This window comes from Apus apus, chromosome 26, assembly GCF_020740795.1.
Source record: "Apus apus isolate bApuApu2 chromosome 26, bApuApu2.pri.cur, whole genome shotgun sequence".
Lineage (NCBI taxonomy): Eukaryota > Metazoa > Chordata > Aves > Apodiformes > Apodidae > Apus > Apus apus.
Window position 1 is genome coordinate 4986917 of NC_067307.1, and position 26000 is coordinate 5012916.

Below are 26000 nucleotides of genomic sequence, written 5' to 3' on the forward strand. Positions count from 1 at the left end.
TTCCATGCTGCAGTTTCAGGGCCCATTGCAAGTAATTTTGTGTATGATTCTATGATTCTACCTGTAGAGCTCAGACAGGAGCATAACAGGACAAAACACATCCTGTACCAATAGCCATGCAGATAAATCCAGGATTTTATGGTATCAGCTCCTTCTGCAGCAAATCCAGTAGACACATCCAGATTATTCATACACAGACATATGAACAAGCCTGAGGATAAACAACGTTAAGACAAAGTAACCCAATACAAAGGTACTTCATACAGCTTCTGAAGGGCTCTTGGGAAGGACTTTTATCAAACTCCAGCTGGGAAATGTGCTTTAATCAACACCTGCAGTCCCAGGTGAGGCTGCCTCCTGGAGACACCCTCTTCCCCAGACAATGTACCTAAAACCTGCCAGATGATTTCGAGGTCACAGGGAAAGTAAGTCTGATTCAGGTTCAGGATTCACCTGACCTCTGGTTTTCACTTTTGTTGGGATTTCTACCTGGTCTATTTTCAGTCCTGACAGGATGGCAGCAAGTTTGTTCTGGCTTTGCACCAGCTAGTAAGGATGCTGGCTGAGTAAGCAAGACTCATTATCAAGTCTTAAGAAGATGTGTAAGCTCAAAAGCATACAGATTAAAAATTGCCCTATCAACCCTTCCCAGAGCTGAAGCCCTGCCTCATACTGCAGCCTTTAGGCAAATGTTTCATTTTCTTCTCAAGTTCCCAGTTCCCCAGAGGAAGAAATTACTGCTTGTTTCCTACCACAGTCAGGGTAAGCAGAACAGGCTGCAGAAAAAGCCAAGCAAGAGCCTACAGCTAAGGGCTCTCAGTGGCAGCCCCAGATAGCAGATGTTGGTAGCTCTGGAGACTGGAAAACCAAATCTCTTCCTCTGGGAATGAAAGTAAGAGCCTTTCCTCTGATCTGCACCAACTTAAGAAGGAAGAGGAGGCTGAGTGGAGACCTCATTGCCCTCTACTGTTACCTGAAAGGAGGTTGTAGGGAGGTGGGTGTTGGGCTCTTCTCCCAAGTAAATAATGACAGGACCAGAGGACATGGCCTGAAGTTGCCCGGGGAAGGTTTAGACTGGATATTAGGAAGAGTTTCTACACTGAAAGAGTGATCAGGCAGTGGAAGAGCCTGCCCAGGGAGGTGGTGGAATCACCATCCTTGGAGGTGTTCAAGAAACATGGAGATGTGGCACTTCAGGATATGCTCTAGAGGCAGAAGTTGTGGAGGGTTTTTTGGGTGTTTTGTGTGTGGTTGTTTGGGGTTTTTTTTGTGTTGATGGTTTGACTCTGTGATCTCAGAGGTCCTTTCCAACCTTGACAATTCTGTGATTAATGCCACTTAGCTATAGATTTATATCAAGGGACTAGAAAGCAAGATCAAATCCCAGGCTGAGGAGCACAGCTTTGGACAATTCAGTGAGAAAACCCTGACCTTTTTCTTCAGATCCCTTCTTATCCAACGCATGCACAAATGTGATTTAGGAGTAAATTTGCACAGACTTTGCATCTGCAGCATCAGCTCTGCCCAAGACTGGAAGCTGGCAATGCTGTAGACTTGGCAACACACCCGTTTAGCAACACAGGCTGTGCAGAAAGCATTTTAAGAAGGACTAAAGTTATGAAAAAAAACTCTCCACAAATCAAGAAATAAGGGAGGCAAACAGGTTTTTTTAGTTAGAGTTTTTAGTTAGAGCAGGCTATTAGGAAGAAGAGAGGCTCCTGAGAAACTTGAAAGTTAACAAGGGAATGGAGGGTAAAAATCTGTCCTACGCTGGGAACACACTGAACAACCAAGATGCAACATCTCCAAGCCAAAGACCAGCAGCCAGGCACTGCACACAGCAGGAAGGTTACTCACTCATGTACTGGGAGGAATAGCAAAAAGACAGACAACTCAATAGAGCACACAGCAGAGGTCTTTTCTTCTGATGGCAACTGAGAAAGAAAGACAAGGTTGTAAAAATCCTGCCAAGTCAACTGTGGTATGAGGGGTGGGGATGGGCAGATCATCAAGGCAGGTATGGATTAGTCATTCAGGAAGATTTCTGCCTATTGATTAATGAGGTATTGATTAAAAGAAGACCTGCACATTATTCAGAGGACTTCAATTTATCAAGGGAAGGCACTGGACTTGCATTTTCCTAATGGAGTTACTGTCAAATGGAATTGTTTCTTACACAGCAGGAAGAGAAGAAAAAGCACAACTCTTGGCATGCTTGAAATACACACGCACACGACTTTGTATACACCATGGAGAAAAGCAAAACAACATTTCTCAGTGGCTTCTTAAGAGAGCAACATCAATTGTAGTTTAGCCTTCCAGATCTCAAATATCTGCCTCTTCAGCTCAAAACCCAGAGAGAAACAACAGTGTTTACACTCATTTAATTGGGATTCCAGTGGTCCATTCACTTTGCTGCTCCAAATCATCACTACAGCATGCTGTACTCCCATTTCACAATACAGCCATTATTTCCTCAAGTTACCAGATGAGTAGCTCCCCTTTTGCATTTTCCCAACCCAAGATGTAAACTCAAATCATTAGTCCACCTCCGTGTGTGTTTGTGCACGTCTGCAATTACTTCACCCCGATGTGTCAGCCTGGTACAATCACAAGTTCTCACTAGAAATACACTTTTCCTTCTGCAGGTGTTATGAAGAGCCTGACAAAGGTGGGCATGCAGTTATCTTCTCAGAATTCATGGGCCTGGGGCATAGTTATGCTGATGAGAAACTTTTCATCAAGAATTTGGAGACAAAAAAATGGAAAGAGCCCTCCTACGATGGTACCAGTGGCCCTGTTAAAGCAGCTGAACTTGTGTGTTTTGACAATGGTTTGAGTTCCAGCCCCTGTTTCCAGGTGCTGGAAACTGCCAGCTTCAGCAAGCTCATCTCAGTTCTTCACAATCCCTTCCCATCTCTGGTTCTTCAGATGCTGCAATAGCCTGAAACTCCCCTCCAGCTCCCAAGGCTGCTGAGCACCCTGCAGAGGGAGCCTGGAAACCCACTTCCCAAAGGCCACACGTGAGAATCATGGAAACATGGGGGTTGGAAGATCATCTCTGGAGATCATTGAGTCCAACAATCCAACTGCTTCAGCAGGATCACCTGGGGCAGGTCACACAGGAATGTGTCCAGATGGGTCTTGGAAGCCTCCAGAGAAAGAGGCTCCACAGCCTCTCAGGGCAGCTGTCCCAGGGCTCTGTCACCATCACAGGACAGAAGAAGTTTCTCCTCATGTTGAGGTGGAACTTCCTGTGTTGTCGCTTGGTGCCATTTCCCCTCATCCTGTCACAGGCACCACTGAACACAGACTGACCCATTCTTGACACCCACCCTGCAGATATTTGTAGACATTAATAAGGCTCCCCTTTAGTCTTTTCCCCTCCAGACTGAACAGCCCCCGGTCTCTCAGCCTTTCCTCATCAGATGTTCCAGTCCCTTCATCATCCTTGTAGCCTCCATTGGACTCTCTCCAGTAAATCCCTGTCCCTCTTGAACTGGGGAGCCCAGAACTGGATACAGTACTCTAGGTGAGGTCTCACTAGGGCAGAGTAGAGGGGGAGGAGAACCTCCCTTGACAAGAAAAATCCAGTTCTGCTTAAAAATTCTCTTACTGAAGCCATTTATGTTTTGAGCAGGAATGGTTCCCAGGGTGACATGTTTCTGATGGCTTTAGAAACAGACCAAGGCTGTGGACACATCTTGGTTTGAAATCACACTGGAAGACACCTACTTCCTCAGCCCTGATAAGCACCCTCTTGGGCTAACATAAAAACTCACCAGTCTGTGACTATTTGAAGGAAACAAAAAGGCAAAAGTCATCCTTGAAGTGCTGCTTAAAAGCTTTGGAGGTGCTCAAATGTGACAGTGACTCTCAATAAGCAATGCCATTTGCCTTGCATCAAAAATGGGAATCCCATGTGTGCCCAGATGGCACAGGTATGCTTCCTTGGTCCATGTGTCCTTCCCCAACTAGGTCTGTATGTTTACTTGGCTGTGCTGGACACAGAATTTCTCTTCTCTCACCTTCTGTTGTTGCAGAGGCTGCTTGATGTTGCTGTTCTTCAAACAAATCCCTCCCTACTTGCAAGACACGTTTGTCTCTCAGCTGCAGTGAGGATGCTGAGTTATTGCAGGGAGGAAATGGCTGAGTAAATTCTCCAAGAATGATCTATTCTCTTTTGAATGGGGGTAAAAAGATTGACTCATTGTGCAAAGACAGCAGCGTGCTCAGTACTCCTGCAGAGGCCACCACCCACCACACACAGGGCCTCAGCCCACACGTGCAGAGGTGCCAACAGCCACTCAGGGGAGGGTCCTGGTTTGAGCCAGGATTTTCTTTTTACTGATTTTTTTTTTTTCCTTCAGTGAACTCTGCTTTAAGCAGCCACTTTTGAAAGTAGCAGCAAGCTTTCCAGCTGGTGGACTGATAATGCTCAGTGTTTATAGCTACTGCTGAGAGACCAAGGACACTTTGCTCTGCTTGTTTAATCTGCTGCTTCAGACACCAAAGAGTCAGATCTGCAGCCCTTCCATAGGGAGGAGTGGACTGGACAGGTGGCAAAAGTGGCCAGAAATATTCCATACATATATTTACGTGGCTCTTGGGATACATTCAGAAGTCACAGAAGTCAAGTCCCCTTTTTTTCCTTCTCCTCCATCCATGGCCAGCATCCTGGGAGGACTACCTGTCCATCTCTTTTGATCCCCAGGCCCATGTGTTCCTCACCCTCACCACTCTGCCCTCAGCTCATGTCTCTGGGACATTTTAGGACTGTCCCAGCTCAGGAGACGCCATGGGAGTTGCTAGGGGTGGGGGGAGGCAATAGGGATTTTGCACATTCCTGCACATACTTGTATGTATTTGTACATATTTTCTTTTATCCTTAGTATCTCATTTAAGCTGCCTGGGTTAGTTTTCAACCCAGGAAGCCTCTCTATTAATTCTCTCCTTTCCCCACCTGGGTGGAGGTGGGAGGAAGATCAAGAACATAGTGGTCATGGGTTTAATTGCTGATCCCGAGTCAAACTGTGACAAAGGAATTTGTCCTCCCTCCAGTCACAGGCAGGAGCAGAGCTACTCCTTCTCAGCTCCCACACCTCGGTGCTGCTGCTCAACATCTTCTTCTTGCTCTGCTGCCAAGGACCCACACCCACCAACTCATCCCTCTCCTCTTCTGCACAGAGGAGACTAAGCCAGGGCTGCTGATAGCACAGGCTGCCTGGGAGGAGAACATTCATCTGGAACTAAAGAAAGGAGACACCCTCCTCCTCTCACCCCAAAACAACCAATCCTACCACAATTGGAAATTAGTATTTTTAGCCATATCTCAGAGGCATTTCACTGGGTCCACTCTTCACTTACTCAACAGCTTGTCTATTTCAGATGTTTCTGGAATCAAGAGGATATGTGGAAAACCTTTCTACTATGTCAAGACAGCATTTCAACATTTCAATTTCAGCAGTTAACAAGGAACATGGTCAAGCCTCTCATTAAATATCTCTGCAAAGCAGAGTTTCAGGATTGAGCCCAAAGTCCCTTCATACCAACAGAAATTAAGTCAAAAGAAACAAAACACACTGGATCTAACGGGTGTAAAAACTCTGGATTTGGGATTATTCACAAAGTAAAGCCTCAATGACAAAGGGAAAGATTTGCCTGGAAGCTTCATAAGTCAGTTTAATTTCAAGTTTCCAGAACACTCAGTACAAAATGTAGCCTCTCATGCTCATCCGAGCTGAATTGCCACTGACAGACATTCAGTAGCCACACACAGCAGAAAAATAATCATTCTGATCAAATGCTCCACTATGATTAGTCAGCAGTGAAGCTGCAATAAGCTTGTTCAGAAGAACTTGGCTCACTTTCCTACACATGCACAAGGAAAAATGTTTTCAGTATGAATATTTAATTCTCCCTTATTTTAACAGATGTTTTGCCATGTATTTATATCCCTCTTAGTGACAATTCCATTAAGAACTGCAGCCATTATGCACTGGAGAAGGAAGAATATCCTGAAACCATTCTGCTTCCACTGGATTATTGTGCAGAGCCTTCCACAGTGTGCTGCCCTTTCTCTAGAAGCACTTACCAAGAAGCTTCCTACCACAACAAATGAAAAACAACCTAGAGGTTGTTTTTACACACCTCCAGTGCCATGATGGACACAAGCAGGACACTGGACCTGCTGCCCAAGGATTGTCTTTGCTGTACACATTTAACTAACCACTCAGAACCAAAAGTGTGATCTTGCTAAACCTACAAGCCAGCAGTCACACTTCAAGCCACACAGAATCATGGAATCATTTGGGTTGGAAGGGACCTTAGAGATCATCGAGATCCAACCCCCTGCATGGGCAGGGACACCTCCCACCAGCCCAGGCTGCTCCAAGCCCCATCCAACCTGCCCTTCAACACTGCCAGGGATGGGGCAGCCACAGTTTCCCTGGGCAACCTCGGCCAGGGTCTCACCACCCTCACAGCAAAGAATTCCCTCCTCATCTCCAACCTCCATCTCCCTCTTCCAGTTTTCATCCATCCCCCTTGTCCTCTCCCTCCCTGCCCTTGTCCCAAGTCCCTCCCCAGCTTTCCTGGAGCCCCTTCAGGCACTGGAAGGTGCTCTAAGGTCTCCCTGGAGCCTTCTCTTCTCCAGGCTGAACACCCCAACTCTCCCAGCCTGTCTCCAGAGCAGAGCTGCTCCAGCCCTCCCATCATCTCCCTGGCTCCTCTGGATTTTCTCCAGGAGCTCCATACCCTTGTTTTGGGGGCTCCAGAAAGTCCACATCTGTTGCCCATGGCTCCAGGGCAGCATGCTCCTCCATTTGAACATATTCAGGCTGTCTGGAGATGCACCCTGTGGTTGTTTGTCATCAACTTGTTCGTGTTTGTCATGTACAGCATCATTTACTTCTTTCTGGACAATCTGCCAAAAAGCTCATGTGTCCTTCGGAGCATAAAAGGGAAAGGTAGAAGAGCCCAAGGAGGTCTCTGGCCAACATTCAAGTGATGCCACCTGCACCCTCTGGTGCCAGCAAAGGGAGAAAGTTTGTGGCTTCAGTAGGAAAAAGATACTGAGCTCTCAGCCAGACCCTCACCTCATGCAGGTTTGGGGTACACAGGGGAGAAAAGCCTGTAAGTTCTGCTTCTTTTCTCAAAGTGCAGTATTTATTGGTAAAATCCCTTCTGAACCAGAACACAATTTTGGTGGTCTATGAGCTTCAAGCAGAAGGAAGCAAGTTCTATGCAGCTATGGCAAAAAAAAAAAAAAAGAGGTGGTGTGTTTTTATTTTCCTGAATTGCTGAACTTGCCATGGAGAGATGCCATCTCTACAAACACATTGTTTTGAAGCTCAAATCCCCTACTGTCAAACCACCAGTGATCCATATCACAGGATCACAGAATGGTTGGGGGTTAGAAGGGACCTCTGGAGATTGAGACCAACCCCCTGCCAGAGAAGGACCACCTGGGGCAGGTCACACAGAAACACATCCAGGTGGGTCTTGGAAGTCTCCAGAGAAGGAGACTCCACCACCTCTCTGGGCAGCCTGTCCCAGGGCTCTGTCACCCTCACAGGAAAAGAAGTTTCTTTTGTTGAGGTGGAACTTCCTGTGTTGTGCCGTTTCCCCTCTGAGGGGCACCACTGAGAAGAGCCTGGACCGTCCTTCTTGACACCCCCCTGCAGATATTTATAGACATTAATACAATCCTAAACAGCTCCAGGTCTCTCAGCCTTTCCCCATCAGACAGATTTTCCAGTCCCTTCATCATCCTTGTAGCCTCCATTGGACTCTCTCCAGTAACTCCCTGTCTCTCTCGAACTGGGGAGCCCAGAACTGGGCACGATTCTCCAGCTGTGGTCTCACTAGGGCAGAGTAGAGGGACCCTCAACCTGCTGGACACACTGTTCCTCCCCAGGTGCAGGACTCTACACAAATCTTGAGCTGAGGACAAGGGTGAAAGCTGTAACAAGCACTTGTCCTCCAGGCCTAGCTGAAAAGAAGGGACCTGTCACACACGTTCACCAGGGGGCTTAGAGAAACCCCAAGATAAAAACATTCCCAAATTCCAAATCCCACATAAGCTCCTAAGCACTTATATAAATCTTGTGCTAGAAAGTGTTGGCTGCTGCAGTCAGAAATGTGCACACAGGAAAGACTTTTAAGCTGTACTGCAAAGCACTTGGCAAAAACTACCAACTGCACCAGGCAGTTCTGCCAAACCAGAAAAGGTTACACGTTGACTTGTGCTTCCCATGAAGCTGCATTTCCAATGGACCTTGGGAGCCAAAACAACACTGACTCTCAGGGGAAAGAAAGATCAACAACAAAAAGTGAGAGACCAATTGGAAAATGGCTTGGGTTAGAAAAGGGAATTTCCTACTGATTCTTTTTTGGCTTTGAATCCTGAACCTTTGAAGACACCAAGACTGTTTGCATTAGGAACAACACGTTAACCCAAGGTCTGCCATGGAAACTAAGGGCTCTTGTGCTCATCTCCACTCAGATTTCAACAGCACAAAGCACTACACATCATTACTACCACCCAGTTCAGCACAGCTTGTCAGGGATCAGCACTCTTGCCTGAGGCCCAGGATTTCAGGTGTGCCTACAAACAGAACTGGAAAATTAAGAGCACAAAACCCAACAAGAACAATCTCATCCCCCTCCATAAACTCAGTTCTAGTTACCTGGTGTGTCGGAGAGCGGGAGAGGGATGAAAGGATCAGGCACAGTCAGAAGAGAAGGGCTAGTGTCCATACTCAGAATGTCTTTTGTTTTTTCAGCTGGTAACCAGGAAGAGAAAAAGCAAGAGTGAAACAGAGCAGAGAGAGTAGCAGAAAGCACTGAGCAAAATCTCAGCACAGGCACAGCTCAATGCTACAGAGTCCCAGCTACAGCCAGACAAGAACAACACACACACACATGCACATTCAGAACAAGTTTATGTTGCTAGAGAAAAGAAAAAGAAAAACCCAACAGCCGTTACCACCTGGCTCTCCAAAACAATTTAACCCACAGATCTCAAAACATTCCTGGAAAGGGAAGTATTGTTATCTTGCTTTCCAACAGCACAACAGGTGAAACGCCTTAACAAAGAGCACCCAGCAGGCCAGCCCCACATTGGGCCTCTTTGTCTGAAATAAAAGCTAAAGCATCTTGCCTCAAACAGGCTTAGACAGGCTCATGTCCGTGAGGAAAGAAAAAGAAAAGAGCTAAAAGCAATTGGCCCAGTGTCAGCTCCAAGAGAACTCCCAAGACACCTTCCTATGTCAAACCACAGGACAGGGAAGTCAAGGGGCACATTTTAAAGACAACTGAACATGCTACAGCATCCAGAAAGTCCAGAACATGCAGATGCTTCTCAGGCTTTGCAGAGGGTACATTAGAGCTGAATATGGAGCTGCTGCTACTCAACATCACAAAGGCTGATGGAACATCACACACTGGTCACAAGGCACTGAACAAACTCAGAAGCAACCCCCTAGAGCACTTCTGAGTCCTGGACTTCAACTCCTTAATTCTCAGGTAAGAGCCTGGAGCAAGTCCAGAGGAGGCCACATTGATGATGGGAGGGCTGGAGCAGCTCTGCTCTGGAGACAGGCTGAGAGAGTTGGGGTGTTCAGCCTGGAGAAGAGAAGGCTCCAGGGAGACCTTGGAGCAGCTTCCAGTGCCTGAAGGGGCTCCAGGAAAGCTGGGGAGGGGCTTGGGACAAGGGCAGGGAGGGATGGGATGAGGGGGATGGATGAAAACTGGGAGAGGGAGATGGAGGTTGGAGATGAGGAGGGAATTCTTTGCTGTGAGGGTGGTGAGACCCTGGCCGAGGTTGCCCAGGGAAGCTGTGGCTGCCCCATCCCTGGCAGTGTTGAAGGGCAGGTTGGATGGGGCTTGGAGCAACCTGGGCTGGTGGGAGGTGTCCCTGCCCAGGGGGAGGTTGAAACTGGATGATCTTGAAGGTCCCTTCCAACTCAAACCATTCTATGATTCTATGAAAACCAAGCTGAGTTATAAGCTCCCCTAAATCTCTTTCTGTAAATAGAAATGTGTAATTTGTCACTTCTTGCCCTACAAAGGATTCTTCCACCTCTTCCCAGGACTCCTCTCACCAAGGGTTGCTGTGCCCATGGGGAAGTATCCAGCAGTTGTGTTTGTCACTGGTAACAATGGCTGCACAGACAGGGCTGAGTCCCGTTTTGCATTCCAGGCTCCTGGAAGCAGTTTTCCCATCCTGTGCCTGGCAGGTCTGTGCTGCAGTCACTGAGAGCTGATGCTGAAGAACTAGAAACAAGCAGCAGCACTCACCAAGATTTTTTTCAGCATAGAAGGGGCTGCTCACAGCAAAACCTTGGTACCCAAGTACCAAAGGTGACAGCAAACAGTGTCACACACGTGGAGGCCTCAGCAGAAAAGCTCCTCTGACCAGTCAAGTACTCCTGCCCTCTGGATCCAGACAGCACAACCAGGGCAAAACTTCTTGCCTTCACCATTCAACACATTAATTATGAGACTAACTTTGCTCTGCAGAGGATTTTCCCTGCTCACTCCTGTCTCTGCTGTTCTCATCACTCTGCAGTGAGGACACAACCACCCCTGCTCCTCTCCTCCTTCCTGCAGCCTAACGACTGCAGGTAGGGAATATGCTCCAGCATGTCTGACTGATGCCTGAGTCCAGATCCCTTATTGCACACCACATATTTGACTTCTAACTAGGAGCTGCATGGAACTTCAACACGCTACAAAGCTCTCTTGAGAACTTAAGGGACTCACTTAAATTCTTCCCTCATCAAAAACCTCACCTCTGCCTATAGATGGTGCCTCCTGTCTCTGCTACGCAACACGTGCATGTGCTGTTCCTACCTTCCCTTCTTTACTCAAATTCCAATCCTATCCCACAGTTCCCAGCTTAATTTATGTCAGTTTTACCTCCCTTTTAAAGAGGCTATGACAAAGAGTTTCCATTTTGTCTCCACTGCCATCCAGGCCACTGCCCTACAGGACATATTCACAATCTCACCTGATCCAGCAGTGAAGGAAGAGCCACCAAATGCATCTGGCTGGGCTGATGACAAAGCTGGCTGGAAACCTGGAATCAAGTTCTCTGTGGAGCCACCCATCTTTTCTGGAGCCTTCCCTGAAATGCCAAACAGAGATTTAGGGGAAAAAACTTCCATTCTGAAGGTAGGCTGCTTACCTAGATTGTTTAGGACACCATTTCAGTATGTGACTTAAGCCCCTTCCTGCAAATCATAACGTCCAGAAGTTAAACTGTAGCTGTGACAAACAGCTGATCAAGGCCACTGTAACAGCAAGTTAGTACCTCTCCTTTTGAGGACCTTGATCATTTAATTCCAATTGTTCTTAAAAGAGGAGAGGGACAGAGAAGGGAAACTGGAAGGATTTAGCTCTTACAGGCAGAGAGGACCATGCTCATGTGGGAGCAGCCCAGCAGCATCACCATTCCATGCCATCACCTGCTCTGTGAGCGGGCTGGGACTGAACCAGCTCTGTGAACCTACCATCACCCAGCTTGGCAAAGTCCTTGTTGAGCAGCTCCTCAGCTGTGAGCTTGGAGAAGTTGTCATCGTCAAATGGATTCCACGTGGAGACATCAGGTGGGTTATAGACATTCTGCTGTGAGGTCCTTGGGGAACCCGAGGGCGTGGTGGAAGCAGATCTGGATGTGATCACCACAAACAACAGTCATTAATAACCAGTCTGAAGTCCTCTGGCCATCACCAAGAGCTAGTCCAAGCTACTGCATTATAATTACTTCCTCCTTAAAACTCTCAGCACAAGTTATTGTACTTGAAAGCCCAGAAGGCTGGGACCAGTTACCCTTATCTACTCATAACCTGGTTGAGCACCCTGGTGGGATTAACACAAGCATGATAACCACCCCATTTGAAACACCTTTCTGCAATGCCCACGTGGAGACCTCCTGCCTGCAGGCAGCACCAAGCTGGCCAGGGCTCCTGGGGAAGCACTGATGCTAAACAGCAAGTGTGAAGGCTTGTAGCACCAGGGCAGCTGGTGGAACAGCTCCGAACACCACCAGCTTTTGTCATCCAGAGGAAGGCCCTGGATTGCTTAAGTGATTTGCTTAGCTTTTGGGAGCATGGTAGTTCTCAGGAGGACTTCTGCCCTTGGGGAACTTCTTCAGCAACTTTCTGCCAAGCCCTAAACTGTGGTCTTGGTAAGGCAAAGACTCACTTAAACCAAAGAGTCTGCTGCCCACCTTCATCCCAGAGCTTAGCCTAGAAAATCTCTGAAGAGCTTCATCTACCCCTTCCCTCTACACCCTTTGACAGTAGGTGAGCAGCCACCTACTTGGACTTGTTGAGACTGGCTTCAGCAGCTGCTGCCTGCAGGAGCTGGGTGGACTTGCTGGCTGGAACCCCAAACACTGCACTGTGGGTCACATCACTCAGGATCCTCCTGTGCCCGGCGCGCTGCGTCTTGGGGGAGGACGGAGGGGTGAGAGAGCCCAGCTTCTGCCCCTGTGCTGCTGGGGGGGGTGTAGTCTGAGGCTTCTGCTGGGGCCTCATTTGTGTCTGCATCTAGGAAAGAAAGTGAAATGGTACATGCTTGTTTGTGAACTACAGCCATGGGCAGAAAATGGCTGTATGCTGGAGGATCTGACCTTCAAGTCACAGACTGGGGATAGTCTGGAGGAGAAAACCCAATTGCTGGCCTATAGTATCTCAGAATTAGTACAAGTGCACAAGCAGAGACCTTCTCCCCTTTCTGTGGTGCAGCTCTGGAGGCAAAGCCCCTGTTAGTGCTTTTTATCAAAGGCTGGGGCTGGTCTCAAAAACCTGCTCATGGGTAAAGAGGCTGAGATGCAGGGAAGAGGTAAAGACAGAAATCAGATCATAATGTGGGGGAGTCTTGTCATATGGACACGTGGAGTGGGGCCAGGTGATTAGAGCAGTGCTTCTTCCAGCAGATAACAGGGTCAGATCTCTCAAGCAGAACAGGTCTGCAGAAACCTGGTGCAAGCTTTCTTAGCTTTCTCTTAGGCAAAAAAGCCCCAACCAACCAATGACCAAGGACCACAGGAGAAACATTTGTCATTAAAACCTACAGGACAAGAACAGCACATTTGTCATTGTCTGTAAGCCAAGACAGCCCAGCTACAAACCCACTGGGAACTTCAGGAGGTGTCCTCAAACTGATCTTATTTTTCCATTACCTCAGTCTTGTGTTAAACTCATAAACCCATAAATTCTTGAAATACTGTTTTGTAGTCATAAAACAACAGCACCACACTTCTGATGATGTGATTTTTCAGAGCCTGTCAGTCAGTGAGATATCATGGTTGGATTTAAAGCAGAAAAAAAAAACCAGGATGCAAAGAGCAGAACTCCCTGTTCCTCACCCTATATCATCCCAGGCCACTTTCAACTGAGGAAGGTAGATGAAAGACTTGGAAATACCTAAAGAGGCATTGAGAAAAGAGCTCCATCCCCAGCGTGGTGTTTAACTAGAATGGGGCAAGGCAGACAAGTGGTTAGATGTCTTGCTTTTCATCTGGCATTTTCAGGCAGCCTAATTCACTGCAGCTGAGAAGCAAGCTGACCTGTCTGCTTCTGAGGCACCCACCTTACATCTTGCTATATAGGGCACTGCAGAACAGTACATTTGGTGCTGAGAAACAAAAGGGCAGTGCCAAAATCTCCACCGAAATGAATGCAGAGCTTATTAAGCTGAAGTCTAGCAACCTGAAAAGGTTTTGACAGGTCCTGGCTTGATGTCTTCTGCTCAGAGAGCCTGCTCTGCAGGGACCATGTCTCGATATCATTTTTCAAATGTGCCAACCACTGCTTTGCCCCTCCTGACTGCTGGAGGAGTGGAAAAGTGTCCAGATGCATCCAGCCTGATCAGCCTTCCAGGGATAAAGCTAATTTCCAATGTAGCTGATTTAATTTTATTAAGACTGTTTTTGTGCTAGTACATCACAGCAAAGCTCTTTAGAGATGCACTTCAATGCTATGTTTCAGGCACTTCTCTGGGCCTCATCCAAAACCTGTCTGCACGTACTGAGAATCTCCCACCAATTTCAGTGAACTGCCTTGCCCAGGTCATTCAGCAGATCAATAACAAGACCAGGAACACAACAGCTCCAAGCTCATCACCAACCCAAACAACCAGCTGAGTGCTGAAAATGAATATAAAAATCAAAAGGGGGTGAATATGACAGAGCCTTGAGACACATCAGAGAGTAAAGCAAACAGCACTGCTCAGGTCACTGGCTGATGGGAGTTTATTAGTCAAATTAATTCCCGATGTCACTTCAACAAGATTAATTAGGCCCTGAATAACTGGCAACTCACAAACGAGCACAAACTGACCCTTAGTTTGGACTCAAACATCAGACACTCTGCCTTGCAGCCACACAGCCTGATAGAGCAAACAGGAGGCAGCTCCTCTTGCCTGCATGTGGTTTCCTCTCCAACAGGCAAGTAGAGTCAGGGACATCCCCTTGTGCTCTCAAGGCCAAGCAAGAGCAAGTGGGATGCAGCAGAAATGAGAGGAGAAGGCAGAACTTCCTCCCACAGGTACTGCAGAGACACTTTGGCAGCAGGGAACCTGCCCTCTGGCACAGCTCCCCTGCCTGTAACACTGTGGGCAGTTGTTCCCCTCCTGCAGACAGCCACATTTCCCATTAAGTAAAAGCACTTATTTTGGATGCACATTCAGATGCTTAGTAAAGTGGGTGATTTATCCATTTATTTTTAGGTCTGGGACTTTGAAAAGTCTCTTTCCATAGTACTCATTAAACAGAAAAAAGTTATCTCACTGCCAGAAGCAACCAGAAGGGCTGCTTGCAACTTCCTCTGCATCAGAGCCCTGAATACAAGCAGCAACACAGAGCAGTTCTGCTGCCAGGTGCCCAGTCCTGATGGTTTAAGTAAAATTTACTTTTTAAAAATTTTCCACACATCCTCTAAGGCAACATGACAGGGGAGGGCTAAAGAGAAGCTGCATTAAGCAGCTATTTATACCTTCTACTCATCATTTACTCACAGAATGGTTTGGGTGGAAGGGACCTAGATGATCATCTAGTTTCAACCCCCCAGCAAAGGCAGGGACACCTTCCACTAGACCAGGTTGCACAAAGTCCTGTCCAACCTGGCCTGTAACCCCTCCAGGGAGGGGGCATCTTCCTGCTGTGGACCCAGAGCACAACTCAGAGTCCAGCATCCAGTTAGCTGCACATCTGTGAGGCAGCCAGGTCAGTGCTGACATCTGGGGCTCACTGATACTGCACGAGGGGCCAGCAGGCCCTAGAGCACCAATTACCTGGACTCTGTGGGTCTGACTCAGGCACTCAGGACTGGGCAGGAGAGCACTGCTCAGAGCTCCAAATCCCACTGCCCCTCTCCTTCCCACAAGGCTCTTACCGCTTGCTCCTGTGGCGCTGGCTGAGCCGCGCTCTGCTGGGCCTGAGGCTGCGGCGCCGCCTGGGCTGGTTGCTTCTGCTGAGCTGCTGCTGCTGTCTTCTGCTGCATTGCTGCCTGCTGGGCCATCATCTGCTGCTGCTGCTGCTGCTGCTGCTGGTAATAGTTCTGCATCAGCTGCTGCTGTGCTGGCGCTCCTTGCTGCATCACTGGGAACTGGGAAACAACCAGTTCTTGAGCTGCCTGTTGTGCAGCTGGGAACTGAGGTACCACCACCAGACCTTAGGGTAGCCACAGGCATGGCTACAGCCATGGGCATGGTTACAGACACTGCAAGTGGTAAAGCAGTAAATGGTTTGGATGGCTTGGAGACCATCTGCAAAGGAGTGGTGGGGAACAGCCTTCTGGTCTAATGTCAGATCCTGTGTTCCACCTGGCCGTAAGGGGCTCCCATGGCACAGACTGCCCTGTCATCCCACACTCCTTTCTCCATTTTTATCAATTCTAAACCTTCTCCCAGCACAGGAAGACTCCCTGGCCCTTTGCTTCCACTCTAAAACACACTTTAGTAGAGACCTTTGTTGCTACAAACCCCTCAGTGAAGCACACAAGTCTAGAAACATCCTGTCTAACACATTGTGTTCACAGGCCTTATCACTGCAGTCAACCACCAAAACAGACCCAAATCTTACTGTTAAAAAGGCACACCAGGCTTCCTGTATCACAAAGAGAGAATAAAGAAATGGCACCCCTCTGCTCATCAGTTGAGCACTGACCTCAAGACCCTGAAACACTAGGAGCTGTAAAATCTTAACCAGCACTGCTTGGTTTATGTCTGTATGGGACAAACCTGTATCAAGGCCTTCCACATTGACAATTAAAAATGCCAGCCTTGAGCAGGAAAAAAATCTTGCTAAAAAACTGGAGACACATTGGAAAATGCCTAAAAACTGCACCTATACCCCCTCCAAAAAAAGAGAGTTGCCATAAATGCGAAGATACAGCCTTGCAGGCCTCTAGCACAGGAAGCACGCAACGAGCACGGCCACACACACTGACCTGCTGAGCCTGCATCATCTGCTGCTGCTGGTAATATGCAGCCTGTTGCTGCTGCTGCTGCTGCTGCAGAAGCTGCTGCTTCAAGAAGAGCTGCTGTTGATGCTGAGGTGTAGCTTGGGGCTGAGTGGAAGGAACCTGGGGCTGCGCCTGCGAGGTTTGCTGTGGAACAGGAGCCTGCTTGGCTGGGGGCTGCGCCGGAGCCTGCTGGGGTGCTGCTTTCTGCTGGGGGACACTGGCAGGGAGTGAGGGCTGACCACTGCCCAGGGCAGCAGCTCCTGCCACTGGTAGGAAAAATAAATGCAGATCCATTAGATCAACGTGCACCACAGCCCTGTGACAGGCAGTGCTGGAGGACACCACACAGAGAAGGTCACTTCACCTTGTGGCTGAACGGCTGCTTGAGCCGTGGGTCTCTTCCTTGGTGTCAGGGCTGGCTGAATGGGTAAGATTCCAGGGTTGGGCTGAGTCTGTCCTGCTTTAGGTCTCTGGCGGGGTGCTATGGATGTTTCTGTCGTAGGAATCGGGTCTGTCAGCCTGCAAGATACAGAACAAAAGGAAGAGCACAGTCTTGGTTAGCCTGAGAGTTGGTGCATGCAGCACACAGCAGGGGTTTAAGAACTCATCCACACTGTGCCAGCAAGTGACTGATACAGAGTAAACACTTGTGGGCATCCAGACACACGCTCAACTCTTTCCAAAAAACTGCAAGCACAGTAAAACTCAATGGATGCATTCACAACAATTAACCCAACACACAACCCGTCATTTTGATTTCTTTGTCAATTGCAGCATCTTCTCCTGTTGGACAGCTGGATCTTGTCAAAATCACTCAACACATTCAAATACTTGCTATAACATATTGTTTAAATCCACTTAGAATTCTGTTTGAGCAGAGGAAGGACACAATGAGTAAGCTTAAGAGCAGCTGGTACCTTTGGGCAGAGTTGTCCAAATTGCCATCTTTAGAAGTACCTTTAGTACATCTACCCCAGAATTGTGTCACTGGACCTCTCCTGATCTCTGCTCAGTATCTACTGAACTCCAAAAATGCACAGTAAGAGAGCCTAGAAGCCAGACACCACCCTGCCCTGTGGATGCATCTGTGGATACATTTGCTTGGGATAAGAATTTGTTCTACTAATAGGAGGGTAACTGCACTCAATAATAAAAACAACAAAGCAAACTCCTGGGACTGACAGACGGGAGGAGAGATACCCCATTTCAGAGTCTGTTGGCTTTGAGTGCCCACTGCTGTACTGCTCACTCAGCAGTAAAACAAGGCACAAGTCTTGTACAACATAACCACTAAAACTACTGGGAACTGCTGGAAAGAGTCCAGGGAAGGGGAATAAAGATGACTGGGGGACTGGAGCAACTTTCTTATGAGGAAAGTCTGAGAGAGCTGGGACTGTTCAGCCTGGAGAAGGCTGAGGGGAGACCTTCTCAGTGCCTGGAAGTATCTCAGGGTGGGTGCAGGAGGGTGGAGCCAGACTCTGCTCAGCAGTGCCCAGGGACAGGACCAGGGGCAACGGGCACAGGCTGGAACCTGGGAAGTGCCACTGAAAGATGGGGAGAAACTTCTTGACTGTGAGGGTGACAGAGCCCTGGGACAGGCTGCCCAGGGGGGTTTGGAGTCCTCTTCTCTGGAGCTATTCAGAACCCCCCTGGATGCAGCCCTGTGGGATGTGCTCCAGGGGATCCTGCTTTAGTGGGGAGTTGGACCAGATGATCTCCAGAGGTCCCTTCCAACTCTGACAACTCCATGATTCCATGAATTCACAAGTCTTCATTACATTATTATAAGCAGAGCAACCAGCAGCAGGAGAGAAGAAAACCCACAGCACTACAGTGGTTTCCCCACTCATTTGGCTCTTCAGATGCAGACTGCTTGGGCTTTTGTGTCCTCCCCTCCCCAGAAAGGGACTCTTGCAGATAGCACAGCAGTTTCCCACAGTAATCACAGGGTCAGGTTGTCATCTGCTGAGGGTCACACTCAAACACCTATAGTCCCCATGCAACTTCTCAGCTCCCTGTTCTTTGGGCCCGTTCCAGGCCCACCACAGGCTCTCCTGACTCTGCTCCCAGGTACTCTGGGTACTGCCTCCGGAGGGATGACACAGGAGCTTCACCCAAGTGCATGAACTCCAAGTGCTGCTCTCAAGCAACATCTTCAGAGGGAAACATGGAGATGTCGAGTCATGATGAGTACTACCCTAGCCCCACCCCCTCCATGCAGAAAAAACTTCCCCTCATATCTGCATTTTCTGCCTTTCAGATCAATGGTTATTTATGTCCTTGAAGCAGAAGCCTCAGGACTGCAGAGTTTGTCTCCACATGTAAATGCAAGCCCACCAGAAAGCAGCTAAATGAACCAAGCATCATTCCTAATAAACAACAGAAAGCAGACAACAAAGAGAGGGCTGAGCAGAATGCAGATGTGGTTACCTGGCCTTTGGTTGACTCTTCTTTGCAGCAGCTTCACTTGCTTTAACTGGATCTGGGAGTTTAGCAGGGATTGGAGAGTTCTGCAGATCCCAACAACACCAAATATTGTATTTTGGGGGCAAAAACAGAGTTGGAAATAATTTGCAATGAAATTAGTAGATTGGGGGATCCCCAAAGCATTTATTCCTCATGCTGGACACAGGACAAACCACTCAATGTCACAAGAAGACAGTAGTTTGGGGAAGTCTTTACAAGGGAAAAACACTACTCAGCTTTTTGACCATTTACTACCTGTGGATCCTGAACATAAAGCTTCATAGCACAATCTGGGTATTTTTAAAAGACAACCTGGGGACAACAGCAGCAATGCTTATTATAGCAAACCTGCTATAAAAAAATACAAGCACAATAATACCAAACCCATGTCTTATCCATAGAGAATATTAAATAACCACCTAAATACAGGGAGGGGGAAAACAGGAAACAACAAAACATGGAAACAACAAAATAAAATGTCCACAACATTGAGAAAAGACTCTTCAATGCTATTTTTCAACTGAAGTCTATAAAGATATATTGTGAAGGGGCAGATGGTTGTGTAAGGTCTGATTTCCAAGGCAAGTTGGCCAGTCCAGGCACAAATCCATTATGGTTAACACCAACTGCAGCACAAATGACACAAGCTATAATGAATGTGCCTGGAAATCAAATGGGCTTCACAAGTGTGGCCTCATTTTCCACGTCCACAGGCACAGTTTCCTGGTTGGCCTCACACTAGTAACTGGGTGGGGATGCAAATCAGGGACAAACAGAACTAAACAACTTAGGGAACAAAACCCTGATTCCTATGCCCACCCCCAAAAAAAGCCCCATGTCAAATAGTGCTGGTAATTACAAAAAATATTTAGTAATTGCCACCCCCAGTTTCCACCCACAACAGCTTACCTCAGCCCCCTCCTTTGCCACTCACCTGGACATTCTGGACTGGGCATTCCTTCTTTGCCAGCTTGAAAGCAAAGTAGGAGACTTGATAGATATCAGGTCTCTTATCAGGGTCTGGCTCCAGCATATATCCTTTAAAATACAAAGATGTTAGTATCAGAGCAACAGAACAGACAGACCCATGTGAGCCATTTGGGGCAGTTTATCAGCCTAGATATAAGGAAGATATTTTTTATGCTGAGGGTGGTGAAACACTGGCCCAGGTTGCCCAGAGAGGTGGGAGATGCCCCATCCTTGTAAACAGTCAAGGTCAGGTTGGATGGAGCTCTGAGCAACCTGACCTGGTTGAAGATGTCCCTGCTCACTGCAGGGGAGTGGACTAGATGGCCTTTAAAGGTCCCTTCCAACCCAAACCATTCCATGATTCCTCATTTGGTATAAGCATATGCTTCCAGGGTGCCTCTTTCCAAGCAACCAGTCAGTGAGGCTGAGCTGGTCATCAGGGGCAGCAAGAAAGGGGCAAGACAGACAGGATGGACTGGAAGGTACTTCCCAACACAGCTATGAATAACTGGCAGCTGCTATCAAAGGCTCCAGGGTAAAGAGGGGAAATGCAGCCTGTCTGCTCAGGGAATAGCATCAGGTTTGACTTTTTCAAGCGAAGCCACAGGAAAACAGCTCAGTCCAGCCCTGGTGTGTCAGTGAGGCAGGAGACAGGGCAGCCACATCCTGCCTGAGCAGGAGCAAAGCAAACACCAGGGTGTTCTGCAAATGCATCCAACTCTGTGTTAGTCAAGACTGTGGCTAGGAAAAAAAAAATAAATCAAAAAATCAAATGCTGTGCTGAAAACAAGAGAGCTGCCCCAGCTTTGCCAAGAATAGTGCATTGTGCCCTTAATTATACATTCATTCTAGTCAGTGGGTTATTTATAAATTATTTCAGTTCTGTTTCTCAGTTCACAGAAGATTAATTCTTATCACTAGTCGAAGTCACTGTGGTTCTTTTCAGCTCCTTATCCAAATAGATTTATTACTGGAGAAGTAAGTTTCTGGATAAATAGGCTTATTGTGCAAGCTTCTGCAGGACTCCTAAACCAACTGGTTTCTGTTTTCTTGCCTTTCCACAGGGTTCAGTCCAGCCCAGCAAACCAGAAACCTCTGTCACAACTGTCCTTCGAAGAGTGATCTCCTAAACTACTAAATGATCACTTTATTCACCCATCTAAGCAAGTCTCTTAAAATAAGAGAAACACCGTTTTAAGGTAGGAGCAGGGCATATAAGAAGGAAACATCTCTGCTGTTTTTTTTAGCTCTGTGGAAGCAGCTGATGCTGCTGTCAAGGACACTCACGGATGAGGCAGTGCATGTCTTGGGAGTGCCGAGAATTATCTGGAATGGTGAAATTGCCATCACAGATTGCCACCTGACTCTCCCCAAATGGCAAGGTGAAGTAACACAGCTTGTACAGTAAACAGCCAAGAGCCTAGAGAGAGAAGAGAGCAAAGGATTTAACAAACTGAAGCAAAGCAGGGAATGGTACAATTCAAACATAGTTGTCGACGAGAGAAAGCAAGTGCTTGAGGCTGCTCTGCTGCAGGGACCTGCATGCCAGGACTGCATTTTTCCATCCTGAGATCCTGTAATCTGGGGGGATCATGTGAATACCATCATCACAGCCCCCCAGCTCCACGTACCACTACTCAGAGTGTAACCTGTAACCCTTCATGTTACTGAACAAGCAAAGCCTGTTTCCGCCACATGCTGGGAAGAACGAGCAAAGTAATAGCAAAAATAAATTGAGACCATCATCATAAATACATTCATTATGACCAAGAAAAATCCAAATGGCTTCCAAGCTTAAGTTCAAACAACCTTTGAACTGTTATAAATATGTACCAGGGAGAGATACACGGAGAAGTCTGCAGGCTGCTAAGTTGCATCACCCTTCCATCTATTTCTGTGCTGCTTTTGACAGCAAGAACCACCACCTATTTCAGAGGAAAATACAAGTTTTGCACAAAGGGCTAATTATGAAACACTCCCACCATCTCCAAAGGGAGAGGGGGAAACATTTCCCAATCCTAAGCAACTCATCAGCAGCTTATATCTTTTGTCACAGGATTTCACAATTGCACTCCAGCTGAAAATAACCTTGATGAGATGTAAGGAGAGGGAGGTTTCACACGGGGTCAGGGCTCAGCAGGCCTTGAAGTGGAGGCCCCGGTGTGCACAGTACCTCATGCTCCCCTGGGAATGCTCAGTGAGTCATGAGAACAGAATTCCCTCCATGCCAGGAAGGAGAGAGGCTTTGGGTCTCCTCTCTACATTATCACAGGAAGGAGTGCAAATCCTACCTTCTGCTCCGGCTGCCTTGGAGCCCCTGACAATCCTTTCCAGCTGTTACAGCTGTGACCCTCCCTCTGTGGATCTCCAGCAGCCAGGCAAGTGACCCAGCATGAGGACAGGGGCCAGTTCTACACACTTCCTGCTGAGCCCCCATGCTCCTGATCCCAGCAGAGCTCACTGAGGGGACGGAGTTCAGCCCAGCAGATGTCACACCAGCAATTTTTCCTCTTGCAACTGTAGAGCTACTGAAGATACATTAAAACTCTCCTTATGCTGCTTATGCTTTGTTACTGCCTAGCTCAGGATTTCAGAAACCACACAGACATGGGCTGAATTAGCACTTTAAACATCCCGTTTGCTGAACTGCTGCTCTGCTACAAACAGCATAGGCTTGTTTTTCATCTCCCTCCCAACTCAAGGGAAGCTTTCCATCTTTGAGCAGGTTAGTCAGCCATGGAGTCCACCCCAGCTGCTTTCATACAAACCATGGCAAGACTGCACTGATCCTTCAACAGCAGTGGAAAATCTGGGTCTTCAGCCAGGTTTGACAGCTCAGACCTTTGTTACACTCTCTAGGATAAGTGTGCTAGTGCTTCTGGGGGAAGGTCTGTTTTCTCAGTCTTCTACTAAATTCTGACCAGCAACCTTGATTTCACATGTGCAACCCAACCCAGGCACAAGAAGTCACAGGACTATGAATTTTCTGTTTTAACTCTTCAGATACTAAATCAGGTTTGCACTGTTCAAACCTGGAATTTCATCCATCTCTAAATTACAGCCACACAGGAGGAGCACGCAAAGAAACCTGAGTGTTTTATCCACAAGCCACCCTGTTCAGCAGGAACTCATCAGAAACACCAAGTAGAGGAACTCTCTTATTCAGAAACTGTTCAGTCTCTTATGGAAGTCCAGCCTCTCTCTCCAGTACCTGAAGGGGCTGCAGGAAAGCCAGAGAGGGACTTTTTATCAGGGTGTGTAGTGATAAGACAAGGGGAAATGGTTTAAAACTGGAAGAGGGAGATGGAGGTTGGACATGAGGAGGGAATTTTTCCCTGTGAGGGTGGTGAGAGCCTGGCCCAGGTTGCCCAGGGAAGCTGTGGCTGCCCCATCCCTGGCAGTGTTGAAGGGCAGGTTGGATGGGGCTTGGAGCAGCCTGGGCTGGTGGGAGGTGTCCCTGCCCATGCAGGGGGGTTGGAACTAGATGATCTGTAAGGTCCCTTCTGACCCAAATCATTTTATAATTCTATGAAACTAAGCTAGTTCAGGCCAGGAAGTTACCCTGTCACTGTGGTAATGAAAGTAAGCTGAGTCTGGCTGGATAATGCTGAGCAGTTTTTATACATACCCATATGTCTGCTTTTGTAGTAATTAGTTTGCCACTGTACAGGTTGACCATTTCTGGTGCTCTGTAGGATAACGTAGTGTATCTGTAGCAGAAAGATCTATTAGTGAGTTCAAAATGGATAATAGATGCATTTTCACTATGTCACTTCTCCAAATAATTAAAAATTCTCTCTTACCTAAAACATTTTAGGGAAAGGGATACTGAATACAATCTGTTGGAAATATCTTTTACCAGCAGCATCTGCTACACATCTCTAAGAATAAAATACATTGCAAACTGCCCTGTGAAATCAAAGCAGTAACCAACATCCCTTCCAAAGCAAGCAATTTACTCACAAAACAGTACAGCCATCTGAAGAATGAGACTAGAAATATTCAAGGATTCAGAGTATCACCAAGGTCAGCAGTCAAATGTCCTCTGCAATGTCCTCACTGCTGGGGCTTTGGCCAACTGTATTACAAAGATTGTAACAGGATACGTGGCTCCTAATAAATACACTTCCCTACCAGGACTCCTCCTCAGAGTCACTGTAAACAAGGGAAAGGTTATTTTGTACCTTAAACTACAGCTAGAAACTGCCTCGTTTGAACTAACCACAACAAAGAGAAAAGCTGGAAACTGCACCACAGTTTAAGAGACTCTTACGATAAGATTTCCTATCAGCAGGTCTAGAATTTCTGCTGTGGCACCTTGCATGTTATTTACCTTGCTCACAAAAAAGCACTGCTACAGGCAAAGGTTTTGTAGGCTGGTTAATAAGTGTACAAATAGGGCGTTCCAAAGGGACTGGAAAGCCAGGCTAGGAGTGCTCTGAAAGCTTCAAATAGGCCTAGGAAATCCACACAGGTGTAATTGAATCTTAACAAAAAAAGGAGGCATTTGCACACATTTCTAAGATGCTGTTTTCTAGCCAGAATATTGTATTAACAGAGTTCGGAAGTTTGCAGCAGTGATGTTGTTTAAACTAAAGCAAGACCAAGGGCCTGGAGTCTGCTCCATTCCTGATCTAGGCCCTGCTGAGTTACCTCTCAAGGTGCACCTTGTTGCTGCCACTACAGTTGTACTCAGGGCAAGAGAAGGAGCCATTAAACACCTCAAGGTCCTTACATTTTCAGTGAAGAGCTGAGGAGTCAGGCCATGCATTCCCTTAGTCACTGCAAGGATTTATGATGAGTGGCTCATGGAGGACAGGGATTTTGTCACCTGCTGTACTGCAGCTCAAAGGAGCTAAGATAGATGAGGGACAGAGACAGACTGACCCCATAGATAACAGAGCCTGTCACTACCTCGTCAAGATGGGCAACTTCTCTGCATTAGTACACTCAGTCTTTCAGGTCCAAAGCAATCAAATCAAGCTCAATTTATTGTTTCACCCTCCCCCAGGCACTAATTTACCTGCAGCAGACACTTCTGTGCAGTAACATCCAGTCTGCTGCAACAGGCCTGCGTAAAATCTAGTCCCCCTTCAGGAAAGAGTCACCCTTCAAATGCAGACTGTCCCTGAGTGGAAATGGAAAAGCAAACTTACTTTTTGATCTCCTCCTCTACAGCATTCACCCCTTCTGTTTGAGGGTTCTGGAATTTGTTAGTAGCACTTCCAAAGTCACACAGGACATAGTGGCCACGATCATGCAGCAGGATGTTTTCAACCTGTGAGCATCACAAACAAAGACAGAATCGCTCAGACAAAATAAACCCAACATTTTTCTCCAGAGGAGCCAGGGCTTTGTGTGCCTGCAGACATATCAGACACATCAGACATAGCAGCACAACAGGGCAGCAAAGAAAACATGCATCAAAACTCTGTCACATCTCCTAACGTAGAAGTCAAATCGTGGAAGTACAGCTGTAACAATTTGATCCCACCAACTCTTCCTCTGCAAGCATGTCATGAAAACTACTGTTAAAACTACTACATGCTTCAGGGCAAGAGCACGTCCTGGTGCCTTCAGTGCTCAGCTTCCCTGAGCTGCTATGACCCCCAGCCTGGCATCTGTACTTGGGACAGCTCACACAAGCTGTCCTCACCTTGTAAACAGGGCTGTAGCCCCTCACTGTCTGGTGGGCTGAGAGGAGGCAAATGGATGATATCACACCCACTTCTGTACTTCATGAAATTATATCTCCAGTTCTTTGCCTGCACTTCACCTGTCATGGAAGGTCTCATTCACCTCAGCTGAGGTTCACACTTTAGTTGCTTGTTACCAGGATGTTTTGGGTACCCCATACTCCCTAAGCAGTGGTTGCATCAGCAGAGGTTCCTTCAGTCTGCTGAAAAGATGATCCCTTCCATTCAAATACTATTTGGTAGCTTGAATTAGACAACTGAAACAAATACTCAAACAAGCACCTGGGATAGCTAAAAATAAAAAAAAAAAAAAATTTAATAGTAACTAAAGTCAGCACAGTCACTGCCTTTTCCCTAAATGCTCACACTTATCATGCATAAACAGAAATCTAGC

The 26000-nt window shown here is 47.3% G+C and overlaps 1 protein-coding gene across 5 annotated transcripts in view; it reads right to left on the minus strand.

The window, feature by feature from the left end:
• Positions 1 to 26000, minus strand: part of AAK1 (AP2 associated kinase 1) — an 84063-nt gene that overhangs the window by 21752 nt on the left and 36311 nt on the right. For 3 of the 5 annotated variants that reach the window (XM_051640604.1, XM_051640607.1, XM_051640606.1), the window contains exons 6-17: positions 25067 to 25188; positions 23539 to 23620; positions 21198 to 21330; positions 19876 to 19979; positions 18906 to 18985; positions 16840 to 16994; positions 16461 to 16741; positions 15405 to 15617; positions 12328 to 12557; positions 11517 to 11674; positions 11015 to 11131; positions 8691 to 8786 (exon numbers count right to left, since the gene is read on the minus strand). In XM_051640604.1, the coding sequence (XP_051496564.1) occupies positions 8691 to 8786; positions 11015 to 11131; positions 11517 to 11674; positions 12328 to 12557; positions 15405 to 15617; positions 16461 to 16741; positions 16840 to 16994; positions 18906 to 18985; positions 19876 to 19979; positions 21198 to 21330; positions 23539 to 23620; positions 25067 to 25188 (1771 nt within the window). Of the gene's footprint in view, positions 1 to 1857; positions 1935 to 8690; positions 8787 to 11014; positions 11132 to 11516; positions 11675 to 12327; positions 12558 to 15404; positions 15618 to 16460; positions 16742 to 16839; positions 16995 to 18905; positions 18986 to 19875; positions 19980 to 21197; positions 21331 to 23538; positions 23621 to 25066; positions 25189 to 26000 lie in introns of all 5 variants that reach the window. The other 2 variants (XM_051640608.1, XM_051640605.1) reach the window with 2 other exon arrangements.